Here is a 12,591-nt window from a genome sequence, read left to right as displayed (position 1 = left end):
GCCGGTACAGCCCCCCGAGCGCCCTTCGCCAATCACCGCGCGGATCCCCTCCTGCCCCGCCCCGCCATTGGCCGGCCGCTCCGTCCGTCAGGCGCGGCGGCGGCGGCGGCGGCGGCGGCGATGCCGGTGCCGGCGGCGGGCGCGGAGCCGCCGCGGCGCGGAGCCGCCGCCCGGCCCGGGCTCGGCGGGGCGGGCGGGGCCGGGACGCGCAGCCCGCGGGCCCCGCAGCGGCCCCCGGGGCGCCGCCCGCCGCCGCCGCCGCGCCCCTAGCGCCCCCCGCCAGCCGCGGGCACGGCGCTCCCGGGATGAAGCGGTGCCGCTCGGACGAGCTGCAGCAGCCCGAGGAGGATCCCGGCGCCGCGGGGGAATCGCCCGGTCACGGCGTGATGGAGGGCAAGGCCGGAGAGGCGGCGGCGGCCCCCGAGGCGGGCGCTGTCCCGCCGCCGGCGCGCTCCAAGCCCCCCGATCTGAAGGTGAGCGGCGGCAGCGTCCCGGTGGGAAACGGGGGACGGGAAAATCCCCTAGGATCGGCGGGGGGCGTCCCGGTGGTGTGACCGGCGTGGGGAGATCCCGGTGGGGTCACCGGAGCGATGGAGCTCGGGGGTGCCGCCAACCCCTTCCCCTCGGTCCTACAGGTGTGACCTTGGAGAATGCGGGATGGCTCCTGGAGAGGGGCGCTCCGGGATTGGGATAATCCTGGGAACAGGGTGCTCCCGGAGGAGGACACCCCTGGGAATAGGGTGCGCCTGCATTGGGATGCTCCTGGGATGGGGCTGGTCCTATGAACAGAGATCCTGCTGGGATTGGGACGCTCCTGGGATGGGGACAGTCCTGTTACGGGGATCCTACTGGATGGGGATGCTCCAGGGATGGCGACACTCCTGGGATGAGGATGCCCCTGGGATGAGAATGTCCCTGGGATGAGGATGTCCCTGGGATGAGGATGCTCCTGGGATGAGGATGCTCCTGGGATGAAGATGTCCCTGGGATGAGGATGCTCCTGGGATGAGGATGCTCCTGGGATAAGGATGCTCCTGGGATGAAGATGTCCCTGGGATGAGGATGCTCCTGGGATGAGGATGTCCCTGGGATGAAGATGTCCCTGGGATGAAGATGTCCCTGGGATGAGGATGCTCCTGGGATGAGGATGCTCCTGGGGTCGGGATGGGGCTGGTCCTGCAGTGAGGACACTCCGGGGATAGCGATTCTCCCGGGATGGAGAAATCCCAGGCTCGAGCAGGGCGTTGGGGGCTGCCCCGCTGCAGAGGGGCTGCGCAGATCCCGGGAAATCCCTGCCGGGAGTCGGGGGGATGCTCCGGGGGGATCCGGGAGGATCCGGGGCTGCGGCAGCGGGCAGTGACGGTGTGGAAATGGCCCCAGGCTGCTCCAGCCGGGCCTCGGGGCCGCTGGATGAGGAAAAACAAATCCCGCGGCTCTGCAGCGCTGCGGGAGGGACGGAGCCCATCCCGGCGCGGGGGGATCCGGCCGGAGATCGGGCACAGGATTCCACTGGCTCTGGGAAAGGAGCAGCTCCGACCCCCGCGGCTGTTCAACAGGGTCGAATTCCCAGCGTGGAACTGGGGGTGTGCAGGCGTGGGAGCGCCGTGGGCAGAGCGGGATGGGCTCACGGGAGCTGGGACGGAGGGGATGCTGCCGCTCCTCGCTTTCAGAGAGCCCTGGGAAAAGTGGGATGCGGGATGGAGCCCCCGGCCCAGGTGGCCCCGGGGGCGTCGCGGGCGCGGTCAAGGTCACGGGGGAGGCGATGGCACTGCCGTGCTGCAGCCGTCCCTTCCAGAAAGGCAGCCGGGAGATGAGATCCCTGCTCCCAGAGGAAAGCTCGGCTGCTTTCGGCGCAGGGAGCCTGGTGGCTGCTGCAGGTGACGCCCGGGGCCTTCCCCTCGCTGGCCCGGCTGCTGCTGAGGCTGCTCTGGCTTTGCTGCTGCGGGAGAACAGCTGCTGCTGCCCCAAAAACAGCTGGAGGGGCCCGGGCCAGGCACGTCCGTGGGCTGGGAGGGTGGCACAGGTTATCCCAGAGCAGCCGTGGCTGCCCCTGCATCCCTGGAAGTGTCCGAGGCCAGGCTGGACACGGGGCCTTGGGCACCCTGCGATGGTGGAAGGTTTCCTGCCCACCCAAAGCAGGGGGTGGAACTGGATGAGTTTTAAGGTCCCTTCCCAGCCAAACCATTCCGTGGTTTCCCGATTCTGTAATTCCATGATCCGTGGGGATGTGGGGATCAGGGCTTGGCTGGGTGGCTTGGGACGTCCAGCCTTGGCCGAGGTGTCATTTCCCAACCCCGTCCTTTCTCCATCCCACCTGGGGCACAGATGGGGCCGGGAATGTTGGGCAAAAGGAGCTGCAGCTTCCCGTGGCTGCTCCCACCACCCCGAGCATTCCGGGGCTGGCACATCCCGCCCGGAGCTGGAGCTCCAGCGGCCCCGCAGCCCCATCCAGCAGCGGCAGCAGCCGAGGCCAGATGAATCCCCATTGATTTTATCGAGCTGGCTGTGCTGCCCTCCCGCAGGTTTGCTGCCAGTGCTCACCTTTAATGCGTTCGGAGCTCAGCAATTAATTAAAATAAATCCTCAAACTGGGCAGAACACAGGCGGAGCTGGGGGTGGCTTCTGCCCGCGCCGGGCACCGTGCCACGGCCACCACCAGTGCCATCATTCATAAATCCCAGTTTTCCTGCCCCAAAACCCCTCTGGAGCTGCTGGTGGGGTGGGTTCAAGCTGGTCCTGCTGTCCCTGCTCCAAATCCAGATCCCTGTCCCTGTTGATGGGGAAGGATCAGAGATCCCTGTTCCTATGGATGGGGAAGGATCAGAGATCCCTGTCCTTGTTAACAGGGGAGGATCAGAGATCCCTGTCCCTGTGGATGTGGAAGGATCAGAGATTCCTGTTCCTATGGATAGGGAAGGATCAGAGATCCCTGTTCCTATGGATAGGGAAGGATCAGAGATTCCTGTTCCTGTTAATGGGAAGGATCAGAGATTCCTATTCCTGTGGATGGGGAAGGATCAGAGATCCCTGTCCCTATAAACAGGGAAGGATCAGAAATTCCTGTTCCTGTTAATGGGAAGGATCAGAGATCCCTGTCACTGTTAATGGGAAGGATCAGAGATCCCCATCCCTGTGGATGGGGAAGGATCAGAGATTCCTGTCCCTGTTAACAGGGGAGGATCAGAGATTCCTGTCCCTGTTAACAGGGAAGGATCAGAGATCCCTGTTCCTGTGGATGGGGAAGGATCAGAGATCCCTGTCCCTGTTAACAGGGGAGGATCAGAGATTCCTGTCCCTGTTAACAGGGGAGGATCAGAGTAAACTCTTTGCTGCCAGCTGGAGAAGGATTTGAGGTGGCACCCTGGAAACTGCAGCCTGCCTGCTGTCACCTCCATCCCTGAACTCCGGCAGATCCGTGGCAGCTCTCCCTTCCCCAGCCCTGGCTCCGGCTCCTCTGCTGACAGCCAGGGCTCCGTTAGGGAAGAAAGAGAGGAAAAAACAAGTTCTGGCAAGGAGCAAAGCTGGTGTGTGGCAGCTCTGCTCGGGAATCCGTTGGTGGCAGGGATTTCTGCAGGAGCGATGGGACCCATCCAAAACCCTGCATCCAAAACTCCCACTTCTCCTGAGCCAAGGGTTTTCCCCGGATCTCTGTTTTCCCTGGATCTCTGTTTTTCCTGGATCTCTGTTTTCCCACGCCTGGGCAGTGAATTCTGTTATTCCCAAGAGCATTCCCACACCTGGGCTGTTCATCCCGTTATTCCCAGACCATTCGCACCCCCAGGCCATTGATCCTGTTACTCCCGGAGTGTTCCCATTATTCCTGGAGTGTTCCAGTTACTCCCAGAGCGTTCCCGTTATTCCCGGACCGTTCCCACAGCCGGGCTGTTGATCCCGTTATTCCCAGAGCATTCCTGTTATTCCTAGAGCATTGCAGTTATTCCCAGACCGTTCCCGTTACTCCCGGACCCTTCCCATTATTCCCGGACTGTTCCCGTTACTCCCAGAGCGTTCCTGTTATTCCCGGAGTGTTCCCAATACTCCCAGAGCGTTCCCGTTACACCCAGACCATTCCCATTATTCCCAGGCCTTTCCCATTATTCCCGGAGCGTTCCCGATACTCCCAGAGCATTCCCATTATTCCCAGGCCTTTCCCATTACTCCTAGAGCATTCCCGATACTCCCAGAGCGTTCCCGTTATTCCCGGAGCGTTCCCGTTACTCCCAGAGCGTTCCCGTTATTCCCGGAGCATTCCCGTTACTCCCAGAGCATTCCCATTATTCCCGGAGCATTCCCATTACTCCCAGAGCGTTCCCGATACTCCCAGACCGTTCCCATTATTCCCGGAGCATTCCCGTTACTCCCAGAGTGTTCCTGATACTCCCGGAGCATTCCCGTTATTCCCAGACTATTCCCATTACTCCTGGACCGTTCCCGTTATTACTCCCAGACTGTTCCCGTTATTCCCGGACTGTTCCCGTTATTCCCAGACCATTCCCGTTATTATTCCCGGACTGTTCCCGTTACTCCCAGACCATTCCCGTTATTATTCCCAGACCATTCCCGTTATTATTCCCGGACTGTTCCCGTTACTCCCAGACCATTCCCGTTACTCCCAGACCATTCCCATTATTCCCAGACCATTCCCGTTACTCCCAGACCATTCCCGTTATTACTCCCGGACCGTTCCCGTTACTATTCCCGGCGGGTTCCCGGGGCCGTGCCGTGGCTCCGGGGCTGGCAGTGCCCTCCCCGCCGTGGCTCACGTTTGTCACATGTCCCCGGAGGAGCGGCGCCCGTGGGGGAGCGCTTCATTTCCCGTCTGGGAGCATCCGGACGCTTTCCCTGGCGCTCGTGGCAGCGGGAGCAGCGGGAGCTCGGGGTGCTGCCGGGGCAGGGGCCGAGCCGCGCCGGCTGTCCCCCCTTGGGGACAGCTCTGACCCCGTCCCCCGGCCTGGCTGGAGGGCGCCGGCTGTGGCAGGAGCCTCTCGGTCATTCCGGGGGAGAATCGGCTGGAAAAGGCAGCGGCGGGACTGGGAACCCCCGACGGGATCCGCCGGGATCCTGCTGCGGGCTGGGGGCTGTGGCCTTCCCCACGTCCCTAAAGTACGGGATGGGAAGGGATGAGGATTCCCTCTGTGCCCTGAAATATGGGATGGGAAGGGATCAGAATTCCCTCTGTGCCCTGAAATATGGGATGGGAAGGGATCAGAATTCCCTCTGTGCCCTGAAATATGGGATGGGATGAGATATCCCATTGTGCCCTAAAATATGGGATGGGAGAGGATGAGAATTCCCTCTGTGCCCTAAAATACGGGATGGGAAGGGATGAGGATTCCCTCTGTGCCCTGAAATATGGGATGGGATGAGATATCCCACTGTGCCCTAAAATATGGGATGGGAGAGGATGAGAATTCCCTCTGTGCCCTGAAGTTGGGATGGGATGGGATGGGATGTGATATTCCACTGTGCCCTAAAATATGGGATGGGAAGGGATCAGAATTCCCTCTGTGCCCTGAAATATGGGATGGGAAGGGATGAGAGTTCCCTCTGTGCCCTGAAATATGGGAAGGGATGAGATATCCCACTGTGCCCTAAAATATGGGATGGAAAAGGATGAGAATTCCCTCTGTGCCCTAAAATATGGGATGGAAAAGGATGAGAATTCCCCCGTTTGTGCAAATGCTCCGAAGAGCTGCAGAGCCTTGGCTGGAGCCTCTGGGCGGCCTGGGAGATTCATCCATAATGGAGAATCCCAAGAATCGAGCGGGATTTCGCGGCTTGGGGCCGCGCTGCAAGGTCGTGGCAACCAGATCCTCTCCTCGTGTGTCCGTCTGAAAGCCGAGGAAGGGGTTTGGGTGTCGGGGAATCGTTTCCAGAGGAGCTGGGAGGTTTCAGCAGGAAATCCACCCTGGAGAGCCGGGGCATTGCCAAGGAGTCCACGGCAAAACGCAGTCCCAGTCCCATTCTTCCTGCAAGGTATCCTGGATTTGGGCTGAAACGGGATTTTTCCAGCTCAGTGGGACCCGGAGCAGGGGCTTTGAAGTCCATAAAAAACAAATCCCCACCACCAAGCAGGAGAGCGTGGCTGCGCTGGAGGAAAAGGCCAAAGAAATGAAGATATTTTTGGATTCACCTGGGTGTTTTGCAGCTGTCCACGCCGACAAATTAATCTGTGTCCATTGCCTCGGTTAGCGAGCAGTGGCTGTTCCAAAATAGCCTCTGCTCCGAGCCACGAGCGGTCCCGTGCCAGGAAAACGCCTCTGCTTTGGAATAACCTGGGAAAACGAGGGAGAGCAGAGCCTCCACAGCAGCACAGGGCTCGCTTGTGCCCCACTCACAGCTCCTTAAAGCAGACAAACCCGGAGCTGGAATTCCGTGGGTTCCAGCCTGGAGAAGCAGAACTGGGATCTCTCCTTGCTCCCCTCGTTTTTCCCGTGCAGATCCCGTGAAAGCCTCTTTCAGGAAAACTGGAGTTTGTTTGAGAAGCTGAATTTCCCCCGGTTGGAGCTGTTGGACCAAGAAGCCCTGAGGGCTCCTGGCTCCCGAAATCTCCCCTCCTTTCCTGCCAGCTCCGCTTTCAGTTTGTTTTCGTCTCCCTCGGGGAAGGGAGTTGGTTGTTTCTTTTCACTTGGGCCTTCTGCAGCTCCGGCCGTGCCCTGGATGGGAGGAATCTGGGGGTTTGGAGTTCTTACCTCTCGAGTGCTGCCTCTGTTTCCATAGAGACTCTATAAATAGAATAAAATTTAAATCGTTATTTCCTCGAGAAGCGGTTGTTACATATTTCCCGGGAAGAACCCAAAAGGACGGAGATCCGCGTTGTGAGGGGCTGAGGGGAGGAGGAAGGGCTCTGCCTGCAGAGTGTGGGGACGCAGGAGCCCACTGCTGATCCCTCGGCAGTGTTCCAGGTGCGGTGGGAGCGATGGCTTTGGACCTTGTCCGGGATTTTTGGGGGAAGGCACCCGTTCTGCGGGGCCCTGAGATCCTCCTGCGCCTGTAGCTCCTGCAGCTCACGTCTGGAACATCACAGCTGGTCCCAAATCCCGGCTTTTTGTCTCTGGGGCGGCTCTGAGGAGCTCCTGGTTCCCGCTGGTTTGGGGACAGGAATAAATGTCACGGGAACAGCATCCCTGGGGACAGTCCCTGTGCAGGATGGCAGGGGTGAGGTGACCTTGGGGACAATCCCTCTGCAGGACAGGTGAGGTGACCCTGGGGACACTCCCTGTGCAGAACAGGTGTCCCTGGGGACACTCCCTGTGCAGAACAGGTGTCCCTGGGGACACTCCCTGTGCAGGACAGGTGACCCTGGGGGCAGTCCCTGTGCAGGATGGCAGGGGTGAGGTGACCCTGGGGACAGTCCCTGTTCAGGACAGGTGACCCTGGGGACAATCCCTGTGCAGGACAGGTGAGGTGTCCCTGGGGACAGTCCCTGTTCAGGACAGGTGTCCCTGGGGACAGTCCCTGTGCAGGACAGGTGACCCTGGGGACAGTCCCTGTACAGGACAGGTGACCCTGGGGACAGTCCCTGTTCAGGACAGGTGAGGTGTCCCTGGGGACAGTCCCTGTTCAGGACAGGTGTCCCTGGGGACAGTCCCTGTTCAGGACAGGTGACACTGAGGACGGTCTCTGTTCAGGACAGGTGACACTGGGGACAGTCCCTGTGCAGGACAGGTGACACTGAGGACAGTCCCTGTGCAGGACAGGTGACCCTGGGGACACTCCCTGTGCAGGACAGGTGACACTGAGGACAGTCCTTGTGCAGGACAGGTGACCCTGGGGACAGTCCCTGTGCAGGACAGGTGAGGTGTCCCTGGGGACAGTCCCTGTGCAGGACAGGTGAGGTGTCCCTGGGGACAGTCCCTGTGCAGGACAGGTGAGATGTCCCTGGGGACAGTCCCTGTGCAGGACAGGTGAGGTGACCCTGGGGACAGTCCCTGTGCAGGACAGGTGTCCCTGGATGTCAGCAGGGTCGGGTCTGGCGTGCTCACAGGACAAAGCCAGCCCAGGGCTGTGCCCTGCGACCTGCCGGCTCCTGCCACAGGCTGCTCCAGCGGGGAGAGGAATTTTTCTCTTGTCCCCGATCCTTTCTCCGCTGCCCGGGAGCCGTGCTGGAGCAGCATCTGGGGTTTGGGACGCTCCGAGCCCTCTGGGAATGCTGGAGTCGCTGCCCCCGGATCCAGCTCGCCCGGGGGGTCGTGGAGGGCGCGAGGCCGGGATCTCCCGGGATGCAAATCTGGGCGCTCCAGTGGAGCCCTGGATTTCCCGTGGCTGCCCCGGCCGTAATCGGGAGCGGGATCTGTTCCGCCATCCATATTCATGGTTTCCACCCTGATTCCCTGCCCTGCGTTTTCCTGGGAATGTGGGAGCCGTCCCCTGGGAAAGGGAGACCCGGGAATCCCCTGCTGGAAACCAGTGGCTGCCCGGTTTGGGCTGGGTTTGGTGGCACTGGGCCAGGGAAGCCAGGCCAGGCTGGTCCTTGGAAAATGCCACGGGGAAAAATTCCCTGATCCTCGCTGGAGCCTGATCCGCGGCTGAGGCCACTAACACCGAGTATTTCCAATATTTCCATTAATATTTAGCATTTCCAAGATACTTCGTATTTCCAGTATTTCCGCTAAAATTTCTTGTTTCCAAGTACTAGTATTTAGTATTTCCAGTATTTCTTCTACTACTATTTCCAAATACTAATATTGGTATTTCTAGTATTTCAGCTAAAAATTCGTATTTCCAGGTACTAATATTTAGTATTTCCAGTATTTCTTCTACTACTATTTCCAAATACTAATATTAGTATTTCTAGTATTTCAGCTAAAAATTCGTATTTCCAGGTACTAATATTTAGTATTTCCAGTATTTCCTCTACTACTATTTCCAAATACTAATATTAGTATTTCTAGTATTTCAGCTAAAAATTTATATTTCCAGGTACTAATATTTAGTATTTCCAATATTTCCTCTACTACTTAGTATTTCCAAATGCTGATACTTAGTATTTCCAGTTTTTCCACTAAAATTTCATATTTTGAAATACTAATATCTAATATTTCCAATAGTTCCACTAATACTTAGTATTTCCACTAAAACTGCGTATTTCCAAATACTAATACTTATTATTTCTAATATTTCCACTAAAATTCCGTCATTTCCAAGTGCTAATACAGCAGGACTTGTTACCTTCCCCAGATCCCTCGGGGCTGCTCCAGGGGGTCCCCAGAGCCCTCCGGAATCTCTCCAGAGTTTTGATTTGGGAATTTCTCTGGAGTTTTGATTTGGGAATCTCTCTGGAGCTCTGATTTGGGAATTTCTCCAGAGTTTTGATTTGGGAATTTCTCTGGGGTTTTGATTTGGGAATTTCTCCAGAATTTTGATGGAGGAATTTCTCAGGAGCTTTAATTTGGGAATCTCTCCGGAGTTTTGATTTGGGAATTTCTCTGGAGCTTTGATACGGGAATCTCTCCAGAGTTTTGATTTGGGAATCTCTCCAGAGCTTTTATTTGGAATCTCTCCGGAGCTCTCCTTCGGGGTTCGGGGCGAGCGTGGCCACCGCCCGCAGGTGGATGACCAGCGCCCTTTTCCCTCCCTTTTCCCCGCAGAAAATCCAGCAGCTCTCCGAGGGCTCCATGTTCGGCCACGGCCTGAAGCACCTCTTCCACAGCCGCCGGCGCTCGCGGGAGCGGGAGCAGCAGCAGAGCTCCCAGGACGCGGCGCCGCCGGCGCTCGGCGCCTCGGACCACGACTCCCCGGACGAGAAGGAGCGCTCCCCGGAGATGCACCGCGTGTCCTACGCCGTGTCCCTGCACGACCTCCCCGCCCGGCCCACCGCCTTCAACCGCGTGCTGCAGCAGATCCGCTCGCGCCCCTCGGTCAAGCGCGGCGCCAGCCTGCACGGCGCCGGCCGCCGCGCCAAGAGCGGCTCGCTGGAGCCGCAGAGGGGCAGCCCCCACCTCGGGCGCAGAGCCCCCCAGGACGGCGGCCTGGCGGCCGTCCTGCACCAGCACCAGGGCCGGCCCAGGTCGTCGTCCACCACGGACACGGCCGTCCTGCTGGCCGAGGGCGGCGCGGTCTATCTGCTGGCCGAGGACGGCGAGGGGCTGGCGGATAAGGTAGGGACGGGGCTGAGGGGATAAGAGGGGGCTGAGGGAGGTCGTTCTGGGTGACCTGGAGGGGTTTTGGTGGCTCTGCACAGCTCCCCGCTGCGCCGCAGGTACCCAAGTCAGGCTCTGCTCCTGGCAGGGTGAGCGCCTTAATCTGTGCATCCAGGGGTTTAGGGTGAGGGGACGTCACCTCAGCCTCGAATCGGCAGGAATTTCTTCCTGTGAATCAGGATTTAGACGCTGGAAGGGGCTGTCAGGGAGGTTTGGAGTCCCCGTCCCTGCGGGTGTCACCTGGACGTGGCGCTCCGTGCTCCGGGCGGGGATTGGGCGCGGCTCGGACTCGGAGATCCCGGAGGGATTTTGCGGCCTCGGCGATTATGGGATCCTGTGGCTGCACCTGGGTTAGGGAGCACGAGAGCAGAGTGGGGAGCCAGGGCAGGACTGGGTGCAGAGCACCCCAAAATTCCTTTGGGATGAGGTGCTGATGGCACCGGACAGTGCTGGCAGCCCTTGGGCACTGCTCAGGCCTGGAGCTGCTGGAATCAAGGCTTCTCTCACAGGCAGTCGAAGGCAGGGACGCAATTCCCAGAGTGGGATCTGAGGGATTAAAAAAGGCCCTGGCATCGCTCTGTTCCCGTGGGATTCGGGGATCCAGGGGCACCTCCAGGCTCAGCCGGGCCGCTGCGATTCGGTCCCGTCCCAGGGGGTTTGAAAGCAGCCGGTGCCAGGCCGACGGGCGGGATTGTCACCGAGACACACAGAGCAGTCACAACGCAGACAAGAGATTTCGCAAGGCAGAGGTCCTTCTGATCCCAGCTCCCAGCCGAGAGAGCGGAGAGAAGAGACCCCTTTGTTTATTTCTTACTTTTTATACATTTGTGGGTCCAGCAGAAGATTGGCTTTTTGGGGTTTCCACCCCTCAGCCTCAGTGGCCAGACCAATTGTCAGTTACAATTGTTTTCAGGTTAGAAATATGCAAACAAAGGACAGAGAATGAAAAACAAAGGATTTGTTTATGTTACATCTGTGGGAAAAGGTAGAAAACTGCTCTTAATATTCTGCAGTAACTAAAAGATCTGACTCCATTTATGAAATTCAAAAAGGCCTTAAAAAAACTCAGAAAAACCAGGGTAACACAGGATGGTGTTTCCATCTAGTGTTTAGTGCCATTAATTATGCATCAGCCCAATTAGCACTCGCTGGGTTCAAGGGACAGGCACTGAGAGGAGCTCTGGGAGCCCGGGGACGATTTTCCCTCTCGGCTTCTCCCCTCGACCTTCGGAGCCTGGGGAGGGGTCCGCACCCTCAAGCTGCTCCCTGCGGCTCTCGGGGAAACGAGGATCCCTCTTATCCCCTGGGAGTGCCAGCAGTGAATTGGAGAAGCTTGGGATGGGGAGCTGGCCCGGCAGGCTCCGGCAGGGATGTGGGAATGTGGTCCCAGAGGATAAAAATGTCCCTGCATCAGCAGCTTTCCAAGGAGCTGCCCAAAATCTCCTCTCTCCAACTCGGAGCACCCCGACCCTTCCCTGGCAGTCCCTGCTCCTCCCTTCTGGAATGTCCCACAGGAGCCTCAGGTCGTTCACTTGAGCACCTGCAGCCAGAATTCCGAAATCCCTCCCTGGTGGGCGGCTCAGGGACAGGGCCCGTGCCAGGATCCCAATCCCGCTGGGACAGAAGCATCCAGAGCAGATCCGTGTCCACTGCCGGGGCAGCACAGAGAGGGGATGAATAATTAACTGCATATGACACAAAGAGCAATAAGGAGAGAGGCAACACCTTTGTGAGGCAGTGGAAAAATAACTTATTTAGAGAAACACGAGCCGCGCCATATTCCCGAGCCGGATTGGTTTTCCAGGAGCCCTCGGGAAGCCCTCAGGAGCCTCCTGCCTGCAGCTCCTTTTCCTCAGGGGTGGCTTTGGCGTCGTCCCTGCCTTGTCTCCAGGGGTCTGACGCCTCTTCCCTGTGTCCCGTCCCTTTGGAAGCCCCACGGGATGTGGGGGCTCCTGGGAAGGAGCCATTTCCCCCCCACACACACAGATTTCCTGCTGAATTTTCCCCCCTTCCATGAGCAGCTGGATGGGTCCCTCGTGGGATCTCTCAGCCTCTGCCAGTGCTTTTTGAACAGCCATTGGTGATTTTTTTTGGAGGTTTTTTTTTTTTTTTCCTTTTAATTTTTCTTTTTAAATTAATTAAGCTCCTGCGGTTCCGCCTTCCCTTTCCCTGCGCCGCTTCCTCGCCCCGCGGACCCTGCCAAAGCCTGGCACACAGAATTCCTCCCCCCTGCACCCCCCAACTCCCCCCAGGAGCAGCCCGTGGTGACAGGGGACATCGGGGGGGGGCTCGAGGGAGTCAGCGGGGCCGTGGGACACTGGGAATTCCGTGCTGGGATCCAGTTCTGGCTGGGGTTTGTGCTTTCACTGCCAAGGGGTCACCCCCACCCTGGGGACAGGGCTCCCTTCTCAGGGCAGGTTTTTGTGACGCTCCCTCTCCCCAGCCTTCC

The 12,591-nt window shown here is 58.7% G+C and overlaps 1 protein-coding gene across 1 annotated transcript; it reads left to right on the top strand.

The window, feature by feature from the left end:
- Positions 1-280: 280 nt before the first annotated feature.
- TMCC2 (transmembrane and coiled-coil domain family 2) lies at positions 281-10,124 on the top strand. The gene is made up of 2 exons (XM_040085951.2): positions 281-473; positions 9,591-10,124. The coding sequence occupies exons 1-2, from the start codon at positions 306-308 to the stop codon at positions 10,122-10,124; spliced, it is 702 nt and encodes a 233-aa protein (XP_039941885.1). The 5' UTR covers positions 281-305.
- Positions 10,125-12,591: the final 2,467 nt, after the last annotated feature.

This window comes from Hirundo rustica, chromosome 24 (genome assembly GCF_015227805.2).
Source record: "Hirundo rustica isolate bHirRus1 chromosome 24, bHirRus1.pri.v3, whole genome shotgun sequence".
NCBI lineage: Eukaryota > Metazoa > Chordata > Aves > Passeriformes > Hirundinidae > Hirundo > Hirundo rustica.
Note: the sequence above shows the minus strand (reverse complement) of the source record. Positions and strands in the feature narration are given on the sequence as shown.